The sequence below is a fragment of the Vitis riparia genome, chromosome 9 (assembly GCF_004353265.1).
Source record: "Vitis riparia cultivar Riparia Gloire de Montpellier isolate 1030 chromosome 9, EGFV_Vit.rip_1.0, whole genome shotgun sequence".
Lineage (NCBI taxonomy): Eukaryota > Viridiplantae > Streptophyta > Magnoliopsida > Vitales > Vitaceae > Vitis > Vitis riparia.
This window is the reverse complement of record NC_048439.1, coordinates 3,361,086-3,377,481: the sequence shown is the minus strand read 5'-3', so window position 1 is coordinate 3,377,481 and position 16,396 is coordinate 3,361,086. Positions and strand designations below refer to the sequence as shown.

At 41.7% G+C, this 16,396-nt stretch overlaps 2 protein-coding genes across 2 annotated transcripts; one reads left to right on the top strand and one right to left on the bottom strand.

The window, feature by feature from the left end:
• Positions 1-835: 835 nt before the first annotated feature.
• Positions 836-6,240, bottom strand: LOC117922560 (ruBisCO large subunit-binding protein subunit beta, chloroplastic-like). The gene is given in 17 exon segments (XM_034840706.1): positions 836-1,194; positions 1,289-1,412; positions 1,722-1,814; positions 1,960-2,052; positions 2,182-2,286; positions 2,413-2,484; positions 2,592-2,669; positions 2,747-2,916; positions 3,011-3,245; positions 3,385-3,498; positions 3,500-3,628; positions 3,866-3,961; positions 4,062-4,162; positions 4,165-4,198; positions 4,551-4,676; positions 4,771-5,027; positions 6,142-6,240. Coding segments are annotated over 16 exon segments (1,827 nt in total). The 5' UTR covers positions 5,014-5,027; positions 6,142-6,240; the 3' UTR covers positions 836-1,180.
• A 6,094-nt stretch (positions 6,241-12,334) lies between these two features.
• LOC117921978 lies at positions 12,335-15,417 on the top strand. Its single transcript, XM_034839927.1, is given in 2 exon segments — positions 12,335-14,813; positions 14,816-15,417. Coding segments are annotated over 2 exon segments (3,081 nt in total).
• The last annotated feature ends 979 nt before the right edge of the window (positions 15,418-16,396 follow it).

Genomic DNA, 16,396 nt, shown 5'->3' with positions numbered 1-16,396 from the left:
TAAAAAGGGCAAGAGGTTGTAAGACCCAGAAATCAGCACAAGAAGAAGGGTATTAACAAAAGTTGACTGTGTAATATAATGCATGGCCTGTTGAGATCATAAGCATGTTTACCGATCTAGATCTGACAGATCCTACATTTTTCGATGGCAGGTAAAAGTCAATTCCATTGTAGAGCTTATGCAATTCGCAAAAGATGCCTGTACGGTTGTTCTATTCTATCTTTTTTTCTTGTTATTCTTTATCTCTTCTCTTCAACTCATCATACGAAATAGAGAAATCATTTATTATGTTATATCATCAGGGTAATGATCCATCAACCGGCTGCCGCTTTTTATGAGGCACAAGCAGAAGAATTTGTCATGGAAGCAGAAGAACTACTGAAACTGCACGAAATCATCACAAAGGTTTATGTACAAAGAACTGGCAAACTGCATATTGCCTACAGTAAACAACTACAAAAAAGTTATTTGCTTCAATAGTTTATTGAGATCATCTTAATAACCGTTGGAAGTGTTATTTCTAGCTGGTTTCAAATGTCCAGTCCGACTGACCATGTCCTTTGATGTAGGCAATGGGTTCTGATTTCATTCTACCAAGTTATGGCTTTTCTCTTCCTTGTAGCTACCTAGGAAGATTCTAAGGGTAACATGCCTAATGTTTGCCTGGAAACACAAGGTTTTTCTAAGGCTGTGATATTAAGCATTAGATTTCAAAAGTGCATAATTTCAAATAGAGACTTAGGTTTTGCAGGCTAGCTTCAGCAACCGCTGTTTAGTCTTAACAACTGCTAGATGTTAAAGTTCCAACAGTTGGGCAGAATATTTAACGGATCAGTAAAACATACAACAGCATGAAGTATCAACTACTCATGAGACTAGTGTAACAAAATCGCATATACAATGTCACAAAATCTATAAGTTGGCACTCGAAGGTGTACACAATACAACTCCAAATTCCACCAGACTGCTTCTGGTGGAATAAATATTAACCCTATCAACTCCAATAATGCTCAATTTATTACAAATAAAATTGATCCGAGATCTCTCACTGGACTGCTTCTAAAATAAACATTTCGATGTTAAACCTCGAAGAGAACTCAAACTTTCATATTCATCAATAAACCGAATATGATGCAGCAACAAACTGCAGTCATCGTTTGCCGTAATGTGATGCAGCAGCTCAGTATCCATAACCTGATTACAGACAACAGCATACATTGAATGAACCAATTAAACAGAAAAATTTAAAAAGACGAGCAGAAAAAACTGATATTAGAATTACAAAAACCTGAATTATCCATTGGATTTCCAGCAGGAATGGGTTCAGGCTCCTTGATGTCAACCACCACAGCATCAGATGTGAGGAAGGTTCTTGCAACCGAAGCTGCATGCTCCAAACAACATCTCACCACCTGATTTTCCAAAAACAAAAAAATGGAAAAAAAAAAATTAACAAAACATATACATGCACCCACACATACATCTTTGATCTAACAGGCCCCACATGGAATGACCAGGAAAAAATGAACCAAATAGAATATGTTAAGATTTAAGCTTAGTGATACACGCACATCAGGATGAAGTAAAAAAGGCACATTGTTAGCCCACTACTAAGCCTATAATCAGAGGGTCTGGAGTTGAGTATATAGGCTTGAAATTTGAATTCCACAGGTTACATAATTTGCAGCTACATGTCAAAGCACCATCCAAGAAAAACTTACTTTCGTGGGATCAATTATACCAGCAGCCATCAAATCCTCGTATTTTCCAGTTGCAGCATTGTAACCATATTTTGGATTGTCACTGGACAACACCTAGATAAAGAATATAACATCAGCTAAAGATCCAGGCTCATGGATAAACAATTTTTAACTTCAGGAAATAAATGTAACCATAAACTGACAGCACATAATGAGTTTTTAACTTCTGTAAACAATGTAATCTAAACTGACGGCACACCTTTTCGATCACAACACTTCCGTTGACCCCTGCATTCTTGGCGATTAACTTCATTGGGTAGCTTAGTGCCCTCTTAACAATATCTGCTCCAACCTGCCAATCATTCCCAGTAAACCAAGCATTAGATCAAGAATCAGGTTAGAAGCAAAAGTGTAAGCACTTTTATACCCCTTCCAAAAGATAAAAACAATATAATCATATGTATAAGTTTAAATGCATCACCTTTTGCTCATCACTATCAAGAGTGTCTTTGATAGCATCAACTTTTGCTGCTAGACGCAACAATGTGCACCCGCCACCAACCACAATACCTTCCTCAACAGCTGCCTAACAATATTGAAAATTTTGAACCAGTTACACCTTAACTTAAATGCAAGAGCAAAGGGCAGTGAGGCAACAAATGGAGAAAGCAGAGTATTTCTAAATTGATGGTCATGTTTAATTAAACAGTACCTTTGTTGCATTAAGGGCATCCTCCACTCTCAGTTTCTTTTCTTTAAGTTCTGTTTCAGTTTGTGCTCCGACCTGAATGTGCAACACAAAAATTAAAATAGTGGGTAGAAAAGAACAATACTTTCAGAATTCCATCTATCAACCAACAGCTACATTGTATTTAAGAAAAAAAAAATTACCTGAATGACAGCAACACCACCTGAAAGTTTTGCAATTCTTTCATTAAGCTTCTCTTTTTCATAGTCCTGATCTGCTGCCTGCATATTCATACATCCATCACAAGAGAGTAGCAACACAATAGACAGTCGAAAAAAGTGACTATATAGATATGCACCTCAACAAGGTTTCTGATCTGTGCAACTCGCTTATTTACTGCTTCCTGTGTACTGCCATCACCAACAATTGTAGTTGTATCCTTGGTGAGCACCACTTTAGCAGCATGCCCCAAGACCTCCTTTTCAGCTTTGTCCAATGATAACCCAACCTCCTCTCTAATCACGGTTCCTGAATACCCAAGTAAAAATAATGTATTATACATGAGTTTTAACAAGAAACACTCAATAGCAGATGCAAAACAATCATCACTAAATAGACTAACCTCCAGTGAGGATAGCAATATCATCAAGATATTGGCTTTTGCGCTCTCCAAATCCAGGAGCTTTCAGTGCAGCAATCTTTAATGCCCCCCTGAGCTTATTCACAACAAGAGTTGCAAGAGCTTCCTGCTCAATATCTTCCGCAATTATCAAGATTGGATATCCCCCTTTGATGGCATCTTCCAAAACATTAATGAGATCCCTTGCATTTGTGATCTTTTTGTCAACCAAAAGCAGCTGCATAGACAGATGTCCCAAAAAAATCAATATAATAAAACGAAGGGAGATAAAACCAGAGTCAGTAACAAGTAACACTTAGGGTCATATTTCCTTGGAGACTATATGGAAAAAAAATGCTGAAGTCTTGGCCTCTTACCTTGCAATTTTCATATTCAACAGCCATTTTCTCACTGTCTGTGACGAAGTAAGGAGAGATATAACCACGATCAAACTGCATTCCTTCCACAACATACAAGTTGTTCTCAGCACTTCTTTCCTTCTTCGAGAGTCACAACACCCTTTCTGCCCACTTGACCCATGGCTTCAGCTATCATATATCCTACTTCATAGTTGTTTCCTGCACTAACTGCAGCCACATCTGCTAGTTCACTGTCTTCAACCTGCAAAGTTATATTTATGACAAAAAATACATTCCAAAATCCACATGGAAAGCCCAAATGCAAAATTTTCAATACTCAGCTTAGAAGCTAAAATCAGTTCTAGGCTTGTAATGAAAGTCAAAATAATAACTAGGGAGTAGGAACAAGTATGTAAATAAATAAATCTATAAATAGAAAAAAAAGAAGAAGCTGAACTCAAAAGCCAGTACTACCAGGCTCAACAAGATCCTAGCTTACCTCCTTTGACATCAACTTCAGCTCAGCCACCAGGGCTTTAGTGGTGTTCTCAATACCCCTAGTGATTTGAACAGGGTTGGCACCAGCTGCTACCACCTGAACGAATCAGTGCCATGTGAGTATTACAAGCATTGGCCCAAGCATTCACGCTAATTTGTGTTCCTAAAGAAAAGCAAGTGACAAAACCTTTACAAACCTTAACACCTTCAGTAATCAAGCCTTGAGCCAGAACAACAGAAGTAGTTGTCCCATCACCAGCCAAATCATTGGTTTTTGAAGCAGCTTGTCTCACCAACTAGCACCTATGTTCTCAACAGGGTCCTCCAACTCTACCTATGAAGAGTTCAGGAACCTTGTTACTATGAAATGATAACAACAATGAATGAACTCTTCACCGCCTTAGCGATATGAATATGTGCGTCTCAAGTAAAATAAATGCCCACTTAAATAAACCAAGATATTGAAGGCTCTAAAAGTAAAACATGTTGAAATTTTTACAAAAGGAAAACATAAGGCATATGAGATATTAAATTTTCAACTTACATGAATAACAGCAAAATAATGAAATGATAAGAGAATGGAAAATATATACGTAAATAAATTATCATAACCCATATTTTCTTTAATGCTCTAGTCGGCCCACCACCAGAAGTAGAAATATTCATTATTCAATGATAATTTATACCTCTCTTGCCACAGTAACACCATCATTAACAATTTTCGGGGACCCATACTTGCTCTCCAGAACAACATTCCTCCCTTTTGGACCAAGAGTAACCCCCACTAGATCAGCAAGCTTATTAACACCCGTCTGAAATGGAAGGAAACATAAGCTACCAATAAATCACACCAATACATCACTTCAAAGAGAAATCAAATTGACATGTTATCAGTTGCAAACTCACTTGAAGCTTCTTAATAGCAGAGCCATCCTTGTTGAAATACAACTCCTTGGCCATTGCCCTAACCTTTGGAGAACATCTCTTCTGCAAAACCATACTCTGTTTCCTGCCTTCAAAAGAATTCGCAGATATGGAAGCAAATGAAGACAATCTTCTGGAAGAACCCAGAAACTTCTTATCCATTGTATGACTGCTGAACGATGTGAAATACCCAATAGAAGACATGGTGGCAAAAGATGATGCCATTTTCTTTCAAGAACCTGAAAAACATCATTTTCTCTTCAAATCCCAACCAAAAGAATAACCGACATAATTTAAAAGAGAAAAGAACAGGGAAGAGCAGATAAGCAATGTTATTTAGCAACAATGACCTTGATTCCTCAATAACATGATGTAACATCCTCATCTACAGTCAATCGCAGTCAAACATGCCATTTAGTCATTTTCCATCTCAAAACCCAAGTCCTAAAATCTTGTTATATGTAGGCATTATGCCATTAGGATGTTACCCAGATTTCAAATCCTCTCTTAGTCGATTAGAAGCTCTAATTAGACAGTACAACTCTAAGGGTTTCATCAAAGAACAGAAACAACTAACCAGCAAATACATGTATACTATCTTGCACACAAGAAACAAGACAGGAAATCACAAAACACACATACACCAGTCAAGGACTTCAAGCCCTTTGTCCAAAACATGGACAACATGTCCACCTAGTCTTCCAAACAAGAATCTCTAAAGTTCATTTATTAGGGGATGTGAAAAAGCCAAAGGAAACAACTTCATTCAACTATGTTTTACATAATGATTTGAACCCACAAGTCAGTCATGTAAATGGAGCCATCACCGGAATCATCCAAATGATAATGATGAATCAGAAATCAAGCTTCTTATTGAAATTCCAAAGGTAAAACAAGTGTTCCACATATAAAATGCACCAACCCCAACTTGTAGTTCAATTTTCAAAATTTCCTTTATTTATTTCCCTTAACTCTCTCAGCACTAAATGAAAAATTTTAAGTAATATTCGCAGCAAACACAACTCGAAATGAATTAAACTAAACGCAATGCAAACACAAAATCACAGATATAAAAAATGCCAGAGAATATGTCAACATTGAAAATCTCAAAATCTCACTCAATGAATAAGAAACCTAAAGGAAACTCAAACCTTCTGTCTGGTTACAGAAGAAACTACGGCAAATATAGCGGAGCTTCTAGAAAGCCAGAATTTACAGCTCTGTTAGGCAAACTAACCACCACACAATGAAACATGAAAGGTTGAAACATTCAACAACTTTTCCCCCTACATTTTCTAGGGAACCAAACGGAAAAAACAGAAGACAAGATAAACCCAGTTACTGGAAAATTACCTGAAAACGGCGCTTTAATTTTAGGGTTTGGGAGGATAAGGGTGTGAGCCGTGTGGCGCTATCCACGTTGGGAACTCCGGCAAGTGAAGGGAGAGAAATGCTGGATCTTGTATATATAGTGGGCGGGAAAATGTTGCCTGGATTCATGGCATAGGGTTGTTTTGGTGGACCTGCTCCTACTAATATCTTGGAACGATGTGAGCCGTTCAAAGTATGACTATGTTGTTGACTTGCAAAGGAATAATTTTGATTTGCGGTGATGATTAAAAAGGGGTAGAGAAATCCAACTAATCAAACTCATAGCAACTAATTGATTTGGTGTTAACCAACCGTGGGTTTGGATAGCAGGAAATTCTACATAAAATATACAAATTTAATGAGTTACATTAAATATATAATAATTTTTAAAAAATTAATTTTTAAAAATGTGAAATTTTTATTATTTATGAAATTTGTAATTTGAGGGGAGATGCAAATGAAATTATAGAAGTATTCTTGTCATAATAATATACTATTTTTTTAGCAATATTAGAAAGTATTGTGTATAATATATTATTGTAAATATTGAAAATTCGTGGAAATTAATAAATATATTGACCACTTTTTATTTTATTTAATATTATTACTTTTAAAGTATGATAATATCATTAATTATATATAAATTAAATTTTAAAATAGTTATCAAGAAATATTTAAAAATAAAATCAATATTAGAATTATCGATCCATAAAAATAAATAACAAAGATTTAATGCAAAGTTGAATTGAAATTAACTTAAAAGAACTTTTGAAATAATGAAGATCCGAAAGAAAATCAAACTAAAATTGACTTAAGGTTATGTTTGGTTTCGGAAAGAACAAAGGAAAGGAAAAAAAAGTTAAGGAAAATGATTTTTTCATTTTTTGTTCTCCTATAAAATATTTTAAAGAAAATTAAATATAATTAAAATTAGTTAGAAACTTATACATTTTAAAATTATTTAATCTTTATATTGATGAGTTAAAATAAATAAAATGAGTTTGAAGTAATAAATAAAAATAATTTATCATCTTTAACTTTATTTTTTATTTTTTTTCACTTTTTTTTTCCTTTTACTTTTCCTCTTTATTTTCTTTTCTTTGCATTTTCCCTCAATTTTCCGAGAACCAAACATAGCTAAAGGATCTTTCTTAAAAAAATGAAAAAAGATAATGTTTGTGACATTTTTTTTAATTGTTCTTAAAAATAAATCGAAATTTCAGAAAAATTCGTTTAATAAATTTTCTAATAAAAATGATTGTTTAAAAACTTATTTGGAAGATAAAATAATTTTGAAAACATATTTTAAATATTTTTATTTATTTTTAAGAATAATTTTAAAAGATAATTATATAAACATAAAATATGATTAGAAATAAAACGCTAAATCTGAAAGTTATTGTTAAAAAATATTTGAAAACATAAAGATTAAAAACACAAGTAAACATTTATTCTAAAAAATTAATACAAATTCTCAAATAAAATTTTCTTTTAAAGAAAACATAACATAATTGTTTTTCAAAATCTATTTTTTAAGAGGAGGTTGTCATGGACACAAAAAGGAAGACAAAAAAAAAATGTTGAAGGGGAATTGTTGGTCCATGCAATAGTTCAAGTTCTTATCATCATTCCACCAACCTATTTAATTTATGTAAAATCTAAAACCAAAGTCATAGGTTAAGCTTGAACAATTGACCAAGTCAACATGTATGTCATTGTATCTACAAGGGCTAATGAAGTAGAAGTTTGGTCAATGGCTAAGAAGATGCTGAATAGTTGATGGATGATTTCCTAGAAAATGCTGAGAAGCTGTTAGATGCTTTCCCTCCGGGAAGAAACTTGGTCTTGTCATCCCCACCTTTAACACTCAATTTCTCTATTTATTCCCAGTTTCTGGAAGGGTTGTGAAGCATCGGCTCTCATCTTTGCTGAAACTCCTCTGAAAATTCATCAGGGACAGGGAGCAAAAGCTAAGAAAATGGAATCATCCCTTTTCAAGGCGATTGCAACCAATGACATGTTCACTTTCTTCCAACTAGTTCAAGACAAAGATTGTCTCAGTGCCAGGACGGCCAAATCTAGGAACACGGTGTTACACCTGGCTTCGAGGTTCGGACACCATGAAATGGTCTCCAAAATTATAAAGTTGGATCCTGGAACGACTGAAGATTGTAATAAGAAGGGGGAGACCCCATTGCATGAGGCCTGTCGGCATGGGCATGCCAATGTTGTAATGATGCTATTAGAGACCAATCCCTGGGTTGGTTGCGTGCTTAACCATGAAGACCAGAGTGCAATGTTCTTGGCTTGCAGCAACGGGCACCTGGAGGTGGTGAAGCTCATTTTGAACCAGCCTTGGTTAATGGAATTTGAGGAAGAAGGGTCTGATCTGACTTGTCTTCATGTCGCTGTATCAAGAGGGCACACAGGTAAGTTGCAAACTTTGATCAGCTGCTGTTTTTCTTTGATTTTATGGGGATCTCCTGATATTCCCGCATTTAAATCATTTGATGAAATCAATAAAGTGAAAATGTTCTGCTGCTTAACCAAATTCAGATACCATATTGCAGATGTAGTCAGGAAGATATTAGAGGTATGCCCCAACTTTGCTCCAAAGACTGACAAAAAGGGATTTTCAGCATTGCACTATGCTTGTTGTGGGGACAATTTGGAGATAGTAAAAATGCTTCTTCGGCTTGACCCAGGTCTTGCTATGAAATTTGATAACAGCGGTTGTACTGCATTGCACTTGGCAGCCATGAAAGGGAAAGGTGCAGTCTTGGAGGAATTCCTGGCCATAGTTCCCACTTCTTTTCAGTTTCTCACATCTGAGGGAGAGACGGTATTTCATCTCATCGTAAGATTCAACCAATACAATGCCTTTGTATGCCTGGCACAGGTTTTTGGTGATACACTTCTCTTCCAGTGACCAGACAGAAATGGTAACACCTGTAGGGACCCATCCCTGATAACACGTGGCACACGTCCCCTGACGACACGTGGCACGTGATCCTACCCGGAGTATCCACATCCGGATTTCCCCAAGAGTACACGTGGCGCGCTTTCCTATCCGGACCACCGCCATCACTCATCCGACGACCTTTCCTATCCCACCCGGATATGTCCATCCCGGACCACCGCCATTACTCACCCGGCGACCTTTCATATTCCACCCGGATATGTTCATCCGGATCACTGGCCAAACTAAGCGTGCCTCACTACGTCATTCTGACATCCTGTCACAAATCATATTCCGATACCTGCAGAGCGAAAAGACGGAAGTGACAGCTAGTCACTTCCCGCGATCTCTGACAGCCGTTCGTAGGATGAGGATGTCCCTGCCACCACCTAGTGGCAATCATGGTAAACCAAAAAGCCTTCCATCATTTATGGAGGAGAGAGAGTTTCTGAATGGTATATATATGAACCTTCGCACAAAGAAGAAGGTAATCTTCTCAATACCTAGAAAAAGGCCAACTGTGCCATTTGCTTTTATCTCTCTTTCCATGGCTGACAAAACCATCGGAGGGTGTGTCCGGACACCTGTCCGGACGCCTTTTGCAGGAACAGCTGAATCAGGAATTTGTATTCGTTGAGATCGTATATTTATCCATTTGGCAACTACGTGGATTGCGGAGAATACGAGGCCTCAACATTGGCGCCGTCTGTGGGAAAGTTTTTCGCTGATTTAGTAACTAGCAAAAATGGCTACACCTTCCCAAAGCCATTCATCTGATAGAAGAGAGGAAGATAATTCTGAATGGCGCCAGGCCATCGAAAGAAGGCAGTTAGCAAGCGAGCGACAACTACAAACTCTCCTCCAGGAGACGACGAGGTTAAGAGAAGAAAACGCAATATTACGTATCCAGGCATCGTCGACAGGAATTCCCCGTCATCAGCACTCCAGAGGCCAAGTGGCCAACTCAAGGCCTCATCTGGAGTCAATCTACCCGGGAACAGCGGGAGCAATCCCTGAAACACGCAGCGCTAGGCCGCATGAGCCACACACACCTATGCCTCGAGCTCCCCGTGAAGAGAGCTCAGATTCCACCCACTTCTCGTCAAAAAGACGACGTGACAGAAGATCCCAGTTGTCGGGCGCCATGCGTGCGAGACTGGGTCCCCAGCAAACTGGCAGGCCCAAGCCACCGCTGACCACCACAGGGGGAGTGCACCATGACCCTACGGTCACCCCCATACCACAGAACGTTCTCTTGCACCGTGACCCCTTGGTCACCCCCATGATGCAGAACGTTCCACCGCACCAAGCGGTACGAACCATTGGGAAAAATCTCCTGAGCGAGCCACCCATGGGCTCCATTAGCAAAAGGCTGGATGACATGCTCTCCACACCTTTCTGCTCTCATATCATTCATTACGAGCCCCCCCCCCCAAGGGGGTTTCTCGTACCAAAGTTCTCCACATACGATGGGTGCAGTGACCCCTTCGACCATATCATGCACTATCGACAACTCGTGACCCTTGATATAGGCAACGACCCGCTGCTGTGCAAAGTATTCCCTGCCAGTCTACAAGGACAAGCTCTTTCATGGTTCCATCGCCTACCTCCTAACTCGGTGGATAATTTCAGAGACCTTTCAGAGGCTTTCGTGGGACAATACCTATGTTCCGCTCGGCATAAGCAAAACATCAGCACCTTGCAAAATATAAAAATGAAGGATAATGAATCCTTGAGGGAATTCGTGAAGCGATTTGGCCAAGCTGTCCTACAAGTGGAAGCTTGCAGCATGGATGCTGTCCTACAGATCTTCAAGCGGTGCATCTGTCCAGGCACTCCATTTTTTGAGTCACTAGCTAAAAAGCCTCCCATGACGATGGACGACTTGTTTCGACGTGCAAACAAATACTCAATGCTTGAAGATGACGTACGGGCAGCCACCCAGCAAGTATTGGTTGCCGGACAATCGTCCAAGGGTAGCACAGAGGGGAGCACTAAACCTCCAGACAGGCCAAGGCCATCCGATCGAAGGCAAGAAGGGCCAAGCCGCCCGGAAATGCCACCCCTCACACCACTCTCTATAACTTATGAGAAGCTTCTCCCTATGATCCAGAACATGTCCGATTTCAGGTGGCCCAGACCCCTCGGATCGGATCCATCCAGGAGAGATCATAGCAAAAAATGCGCTTACCATAAGGAGCATGGCCATACAACGGAGACGTGCAGAAGCCTCCAATATTTGGTGGAAAGGCTTATAAAGGCGGGTCATTTAAGGCAATACCTCCGTTCAGGTGCTAGAGAGGAGATGCCTCCCGGGGCCGCGACTCTGGGGCCCCCATGGCTCCAGCCGCCCCCAAAGCCGTCATAAACTACATTAATGGAGGCCCGTCGGATGAAGAGCTCAATTCCAAGCGAAAAAGGCAGAGGTTGTTACGGGAAGCGATGGTGCGTGAGCGTATCAATTCCATCCGGCCTGGGATAACCGAAGGGGGCCCTCATCCCATAGACGGGACAATCACTTTTCCTCCAGTAGACCCCACGCGGATATTACGCCCGCACCGTGATGCCCTCATTCTATCCTTGGGGATAGACAAATTCGACGTAAGACGCATCCTGATTGACCCAGGCAGCTCAGCTGATCTGGTGCAGGCATCAGTCGTAAGCCACATGGGACACAACTTAGTCGGTCTCGAAAACCCTGGAAGGGTTTTATCCGGATTCAACGGGGCATCAACTATCTCATTAGGAGACATTGTGCTGCCAGTCCAAGCTGGCCCAGTCACTCTCAACGTTCAATTTTCGGTAGTACAAGACCTATCACCCTTCAATGTTATCTTGGGGCGCACATGGCTACACTGCATGAAAGCCATCCCCTCCACATATCATCAGATGGTAAGCTTTCTCACTGAAGATGGCCAAATCAACCTGTATGGCAGCCAGCTAGCCGCTCGTCAATGCTATCAAATAGCAAGAGAAGCAGGGACCAGTCGGGAGAATGAACCCCTCCCCGAGTCCACCCATGCACTCGACCAATAGCAGTCACTGTGTCCGGCGGACAGAGATCCCCCGGTAGCAGATCCCTTACAAACAATCCAAATTTCAGAAGAAGATTCTCATCTTACTTATATCAGTTCCCTTCTAACGCCCGAAGAAACCCAGAACATTCAAGACGTCCTCCGGCAAAACCACGACGTTTTCGCATGGGCACATTCTGATATGAGGGGAATTCACCCCTCGATAGTCTCGCATAAGCTTAACGTTTTACCAATGGCAAAACCCATCCGGCAAAGGGTTAGACGTTTTCACCCGGATAGGCAAAAAGTCATCCGGACGGAGATTGACAAACTGCTGGAAGCCGGATTCATCAAAGAAGTGGAATATCCAGACTGGTTGGCAAATGTAGTAGTCGTACCCAAGAAAGAAGGCAAATGGCGGGTCTGCGTCGACTATACCAACCTCAATAAAGCATGCCCAAAAGACAGTTTCCCTTTGCCACGAATAGATCAGATTGTGGATTCCACTGCTGGGCAAGGGATGCTCTCCTTCCTGGACGCTTTCTCCGGATATCACCAAATCCCCATGGCCCCAGATGATCAAGAAAAAACAGCCTTCATAACGCCACACGGACTTTACTGTTACAAAGTCATGCCATTTGGTCTCAAAAACGCTGGCGCCACTTATCAAAGACTGATGACAAAGATATTCAAACCTCTAATTGGCCGCACAGTAGAGGTATATATTGATGACATCGTGGTTAAAAGCAAAAATCGTGAAGAGCATGTTCTCCACTTACGAGAAGTTTTTCACCTCTTAAGGAAGTTCGACATGAAGTTGAATCCTTCCAAATACGCCTTCGGCGTGAGTGCTGGGAAATTCCTAGGCTTTATGGTCAGTCAAAGGGGAATAGAGGTGAGCCCAGAACAAGTCAAGGCAGTCGTAGAAACGTCACCCCCCAGGAACAAAAAGGAATTACAACGCCTCACAGGCAAGCTTGTCGCTCTAGGGCGTTTCATAGCCCGTTTCACCGATGAGCTACAACCCTTCTTCCTGGCAATCCGCAAAGCAGGACCAAGCGGATGGACAGACAGCTGTCAAAACGCTTTTGAAAAAATCAAACAGCGCCTCATGCAACCACCCATCCTAAGCAGCCCCATCCCCAGAGAAAAATTGTATATGTACCTGGCTGTCTCAGAGTGGGCAATTAGCGCTGTCTTATTCCGCTGCCCATCGCCCAAGGAGCAGAAACCCATCTACTACATCAGCAGAGCGTTAGCAGATGTAGAAACCAGATATTCAAAGATGGAGTTAACGGCCTTAGCTCTTCGAAGTGCCGCCCAGAAACTCCGCCCCTATTTCCAAGCACACCCAGTGGTCGTATTAACTGACCAACCCCTTCGCAATATCTTACACAAGCCGGACCTAACCGGAAGGATGCTTCAATGGGCCATAGAATTGAGTGAATTTGGAATCGAGTTTCAGCCCAGATTATCCATCAAAGGCCAAGTAATGGCTGACTTCGTGTTGGAATATTCTCGAAGACCCGTCCAACATGACGAACCAAGTGAAAAACAATGGTGGACATTGCGGGTTGATGGAGCCTCACGGTTATCCGGCTCCGGAGTAGGGCTCCTGCTGCAATCCCCAACCGGAGAGCAGCTGGAGCAAGCCATCCGGCTGGGGTTCCAAGCCTCTAACAATGAAGCGGAGTATGAGGCCATCCTATCCGGATTGGATCTCGCCCTGGCTTTATCCGTCTCCAAACTTCGAATCTATAGTGATTCTCAACTTGTGGTAAGACACGTTCAAAACGAATACGAAGCCAAAGATGAGCGTATGGCACAATACTTAAACAAAGTAAAAGACACTTTGCAGCGGTTCACCGAGTGGACAATTGAAAAAATCAGGCGGACCGAAAATTCGCGTGCTGACGCCCTGGCAGGTATAACTGCTTCCCTTCCCACCAAGGAAGCAATACTATTGCCTATATACGTGCAAGCCAAACCTTCCATCACGGAAGCCTCCACTTGCAACGCCATTAAGGCAGATGAAACGGATGACGAAGGATGGATGAAAGATATCATTAAATACCTCCGGACAGGCACCCTGCCTGAAGAATCTAAGCAAGCGCACAAGATCCGGGTGCAAGCCGTCCGCTTCACCCTGGTCGAAGGGCACCTGTACAAGCGATCCTTTACAGGCCCCTACCTCAGATGCCTGAAACATTCAGAAGTACTTTATGTATTAGCTGAATTACATGAGGGAATATGTGGAAATCATACTGGAGGGCGATCACTGGCACACAGAGCCCATTCGCAAGGTTATTACTGGCCTACGATGAAAAAAGACGCGGCAGCATACGTCAAAAAATGTGACAAATGTCAAAGGCACGCCCCCATACCACACGTGCCGTCGGGACAGTTGAAAACGATCTCGGGACCATGGCCCTTTGCACAGTGGGGCATGGACATAGTAGGACCTCTACCAGCCGCACCTGCCCAGAAGAAATTCCTGCTTGTCGCCACAGACTATTTCAGTAAGTGGGTGGAAGCCGAAACATATGCTAGCATCAAAGACAAAGATGTCACCAAATTCGTATGGAAGAACATCATTTGTCGCTTCGGAATTCCCCAAACAATCATAGCAGACAACGGTCCACAATTTGATAGCAAGATTTTCCGCAATTTCTGTTCAGAACTCAAATCCGGAACTCATATTCTACACCACGCTATCCTCAAAGCAATGGGCAAGCAGAGGCCACAAACAAGACTCTAGTCACTGCCTTGAAGAAAAGACTCGAGCAAGCCAAAGGGAAATGGGTGGAGGAGCTACCCGGCGTCCTATGGGCTTATCGAACCACGCCCGGACGTCCAACAGGAAATACTCCCTTCGCCCTCGCATACGGAATGGACGCAATCATTCCCACCGAAATTGGCCTACCCACTATCCGAACTGAAGCAGGAAGGCAGGATGATGCAAATGCAGAATTAGGAAGAAATTTAGACTGGGCGGACGAAATAAGAGAAACTGCAGCCATCCGGATGGCAGACTATCAGCAAAGGGCATCGGCTCACTACAATCGCAAAGTAAAGCCCAGAAGCTTCAAAAATGGTACGCTAGTCCTTAGAAAAGTTTTTGAAAATACTGCTGACATAGGGGCAGGAAAGTTCCAAGCCAATTGGGAAGGCCCCTACATAGTATCTAAAACAAGTGAAAGTGGAGCCTATCATCTACAGAAGTTAGATGGAACCCCAGTGCAGCGACCATGGAATGTATCTAACTTAAAGCAGTATTACCAATGAAAGATGAGGCAAAAGATAGAAATGCAAAATGAACAAGTGTATTTTTATTGATATTTGTGGAACAAATCATATACAAAAAGGCCTCCGGACTACAAAAGCATAGAAAGAAGATAGCAGATTCTCTTTTACAAAAGGAAAAGGCTATCATTGAGCAGGTTTGCTGTGCAGCTTCTCCAATTCACCCGGAGGAATTGAAGGAACGTCCCGTTTGATGCCATGTTTTTTCATACAGCAGCGGTAGCCGAACAAGTACATTTCATCAACTTGCTTCTGGTACTTCGCTTCAAGTTCCCCCCTCTCCGCAGCAAACTCACCCTCCAGCTCTTCCTTTTGCGTTGACAAGCGCAACTGTAACTCTTCTCTCTGACGTCTCTCAATCGACACCTCTGTCCGGAGGTGCCTCACCTCCCTCCTCAAAAGAGCCATCTCATCCTCCGCCTCAAACAGGCGCACTTCCATAGAATCCTCCCGGCTCTTTGCCTCAGCAACCTCCTCTCGAAGAACCTCGTTCTCCTCTCGAAGAACCTTGTTCTCCTCTCGGGCAGTAGATGAACTGGCTTCAGCCTGCTCTAGCCTCAAACGCAACTTCTCTTCATCACCTTTTCGCTGAGACACGAAGGATTTTGTATACTCAGCAGTCTCCAACAGGTGAGAAAGAAGGTTGCGTTGAAGAGCCATACCGCGAAGGCCACTCACCAGCTGCAGGAAAATACTCAAACAAAGAAAAATCAAGTTACAAATCATGTCACAAGCACATCAGTATGACAAAGGAATCAAAACGCAAATTATACCGTCTCTACTGTCTCGAACATAAGGGCTGAAGGTACTCCAGCGTTTGAGCCAGGAGGAATCTGATTTAGCTTCTCTTCCATCTCCGCATAGCTGAAAGGGCTAGCAGGGATGAAAGTGGCATCATCAACAGGACCCTCTCCCAAGGAAGCATTGGAGAGTGATTCCTCCTCTGGAGCCGCACCTTCAG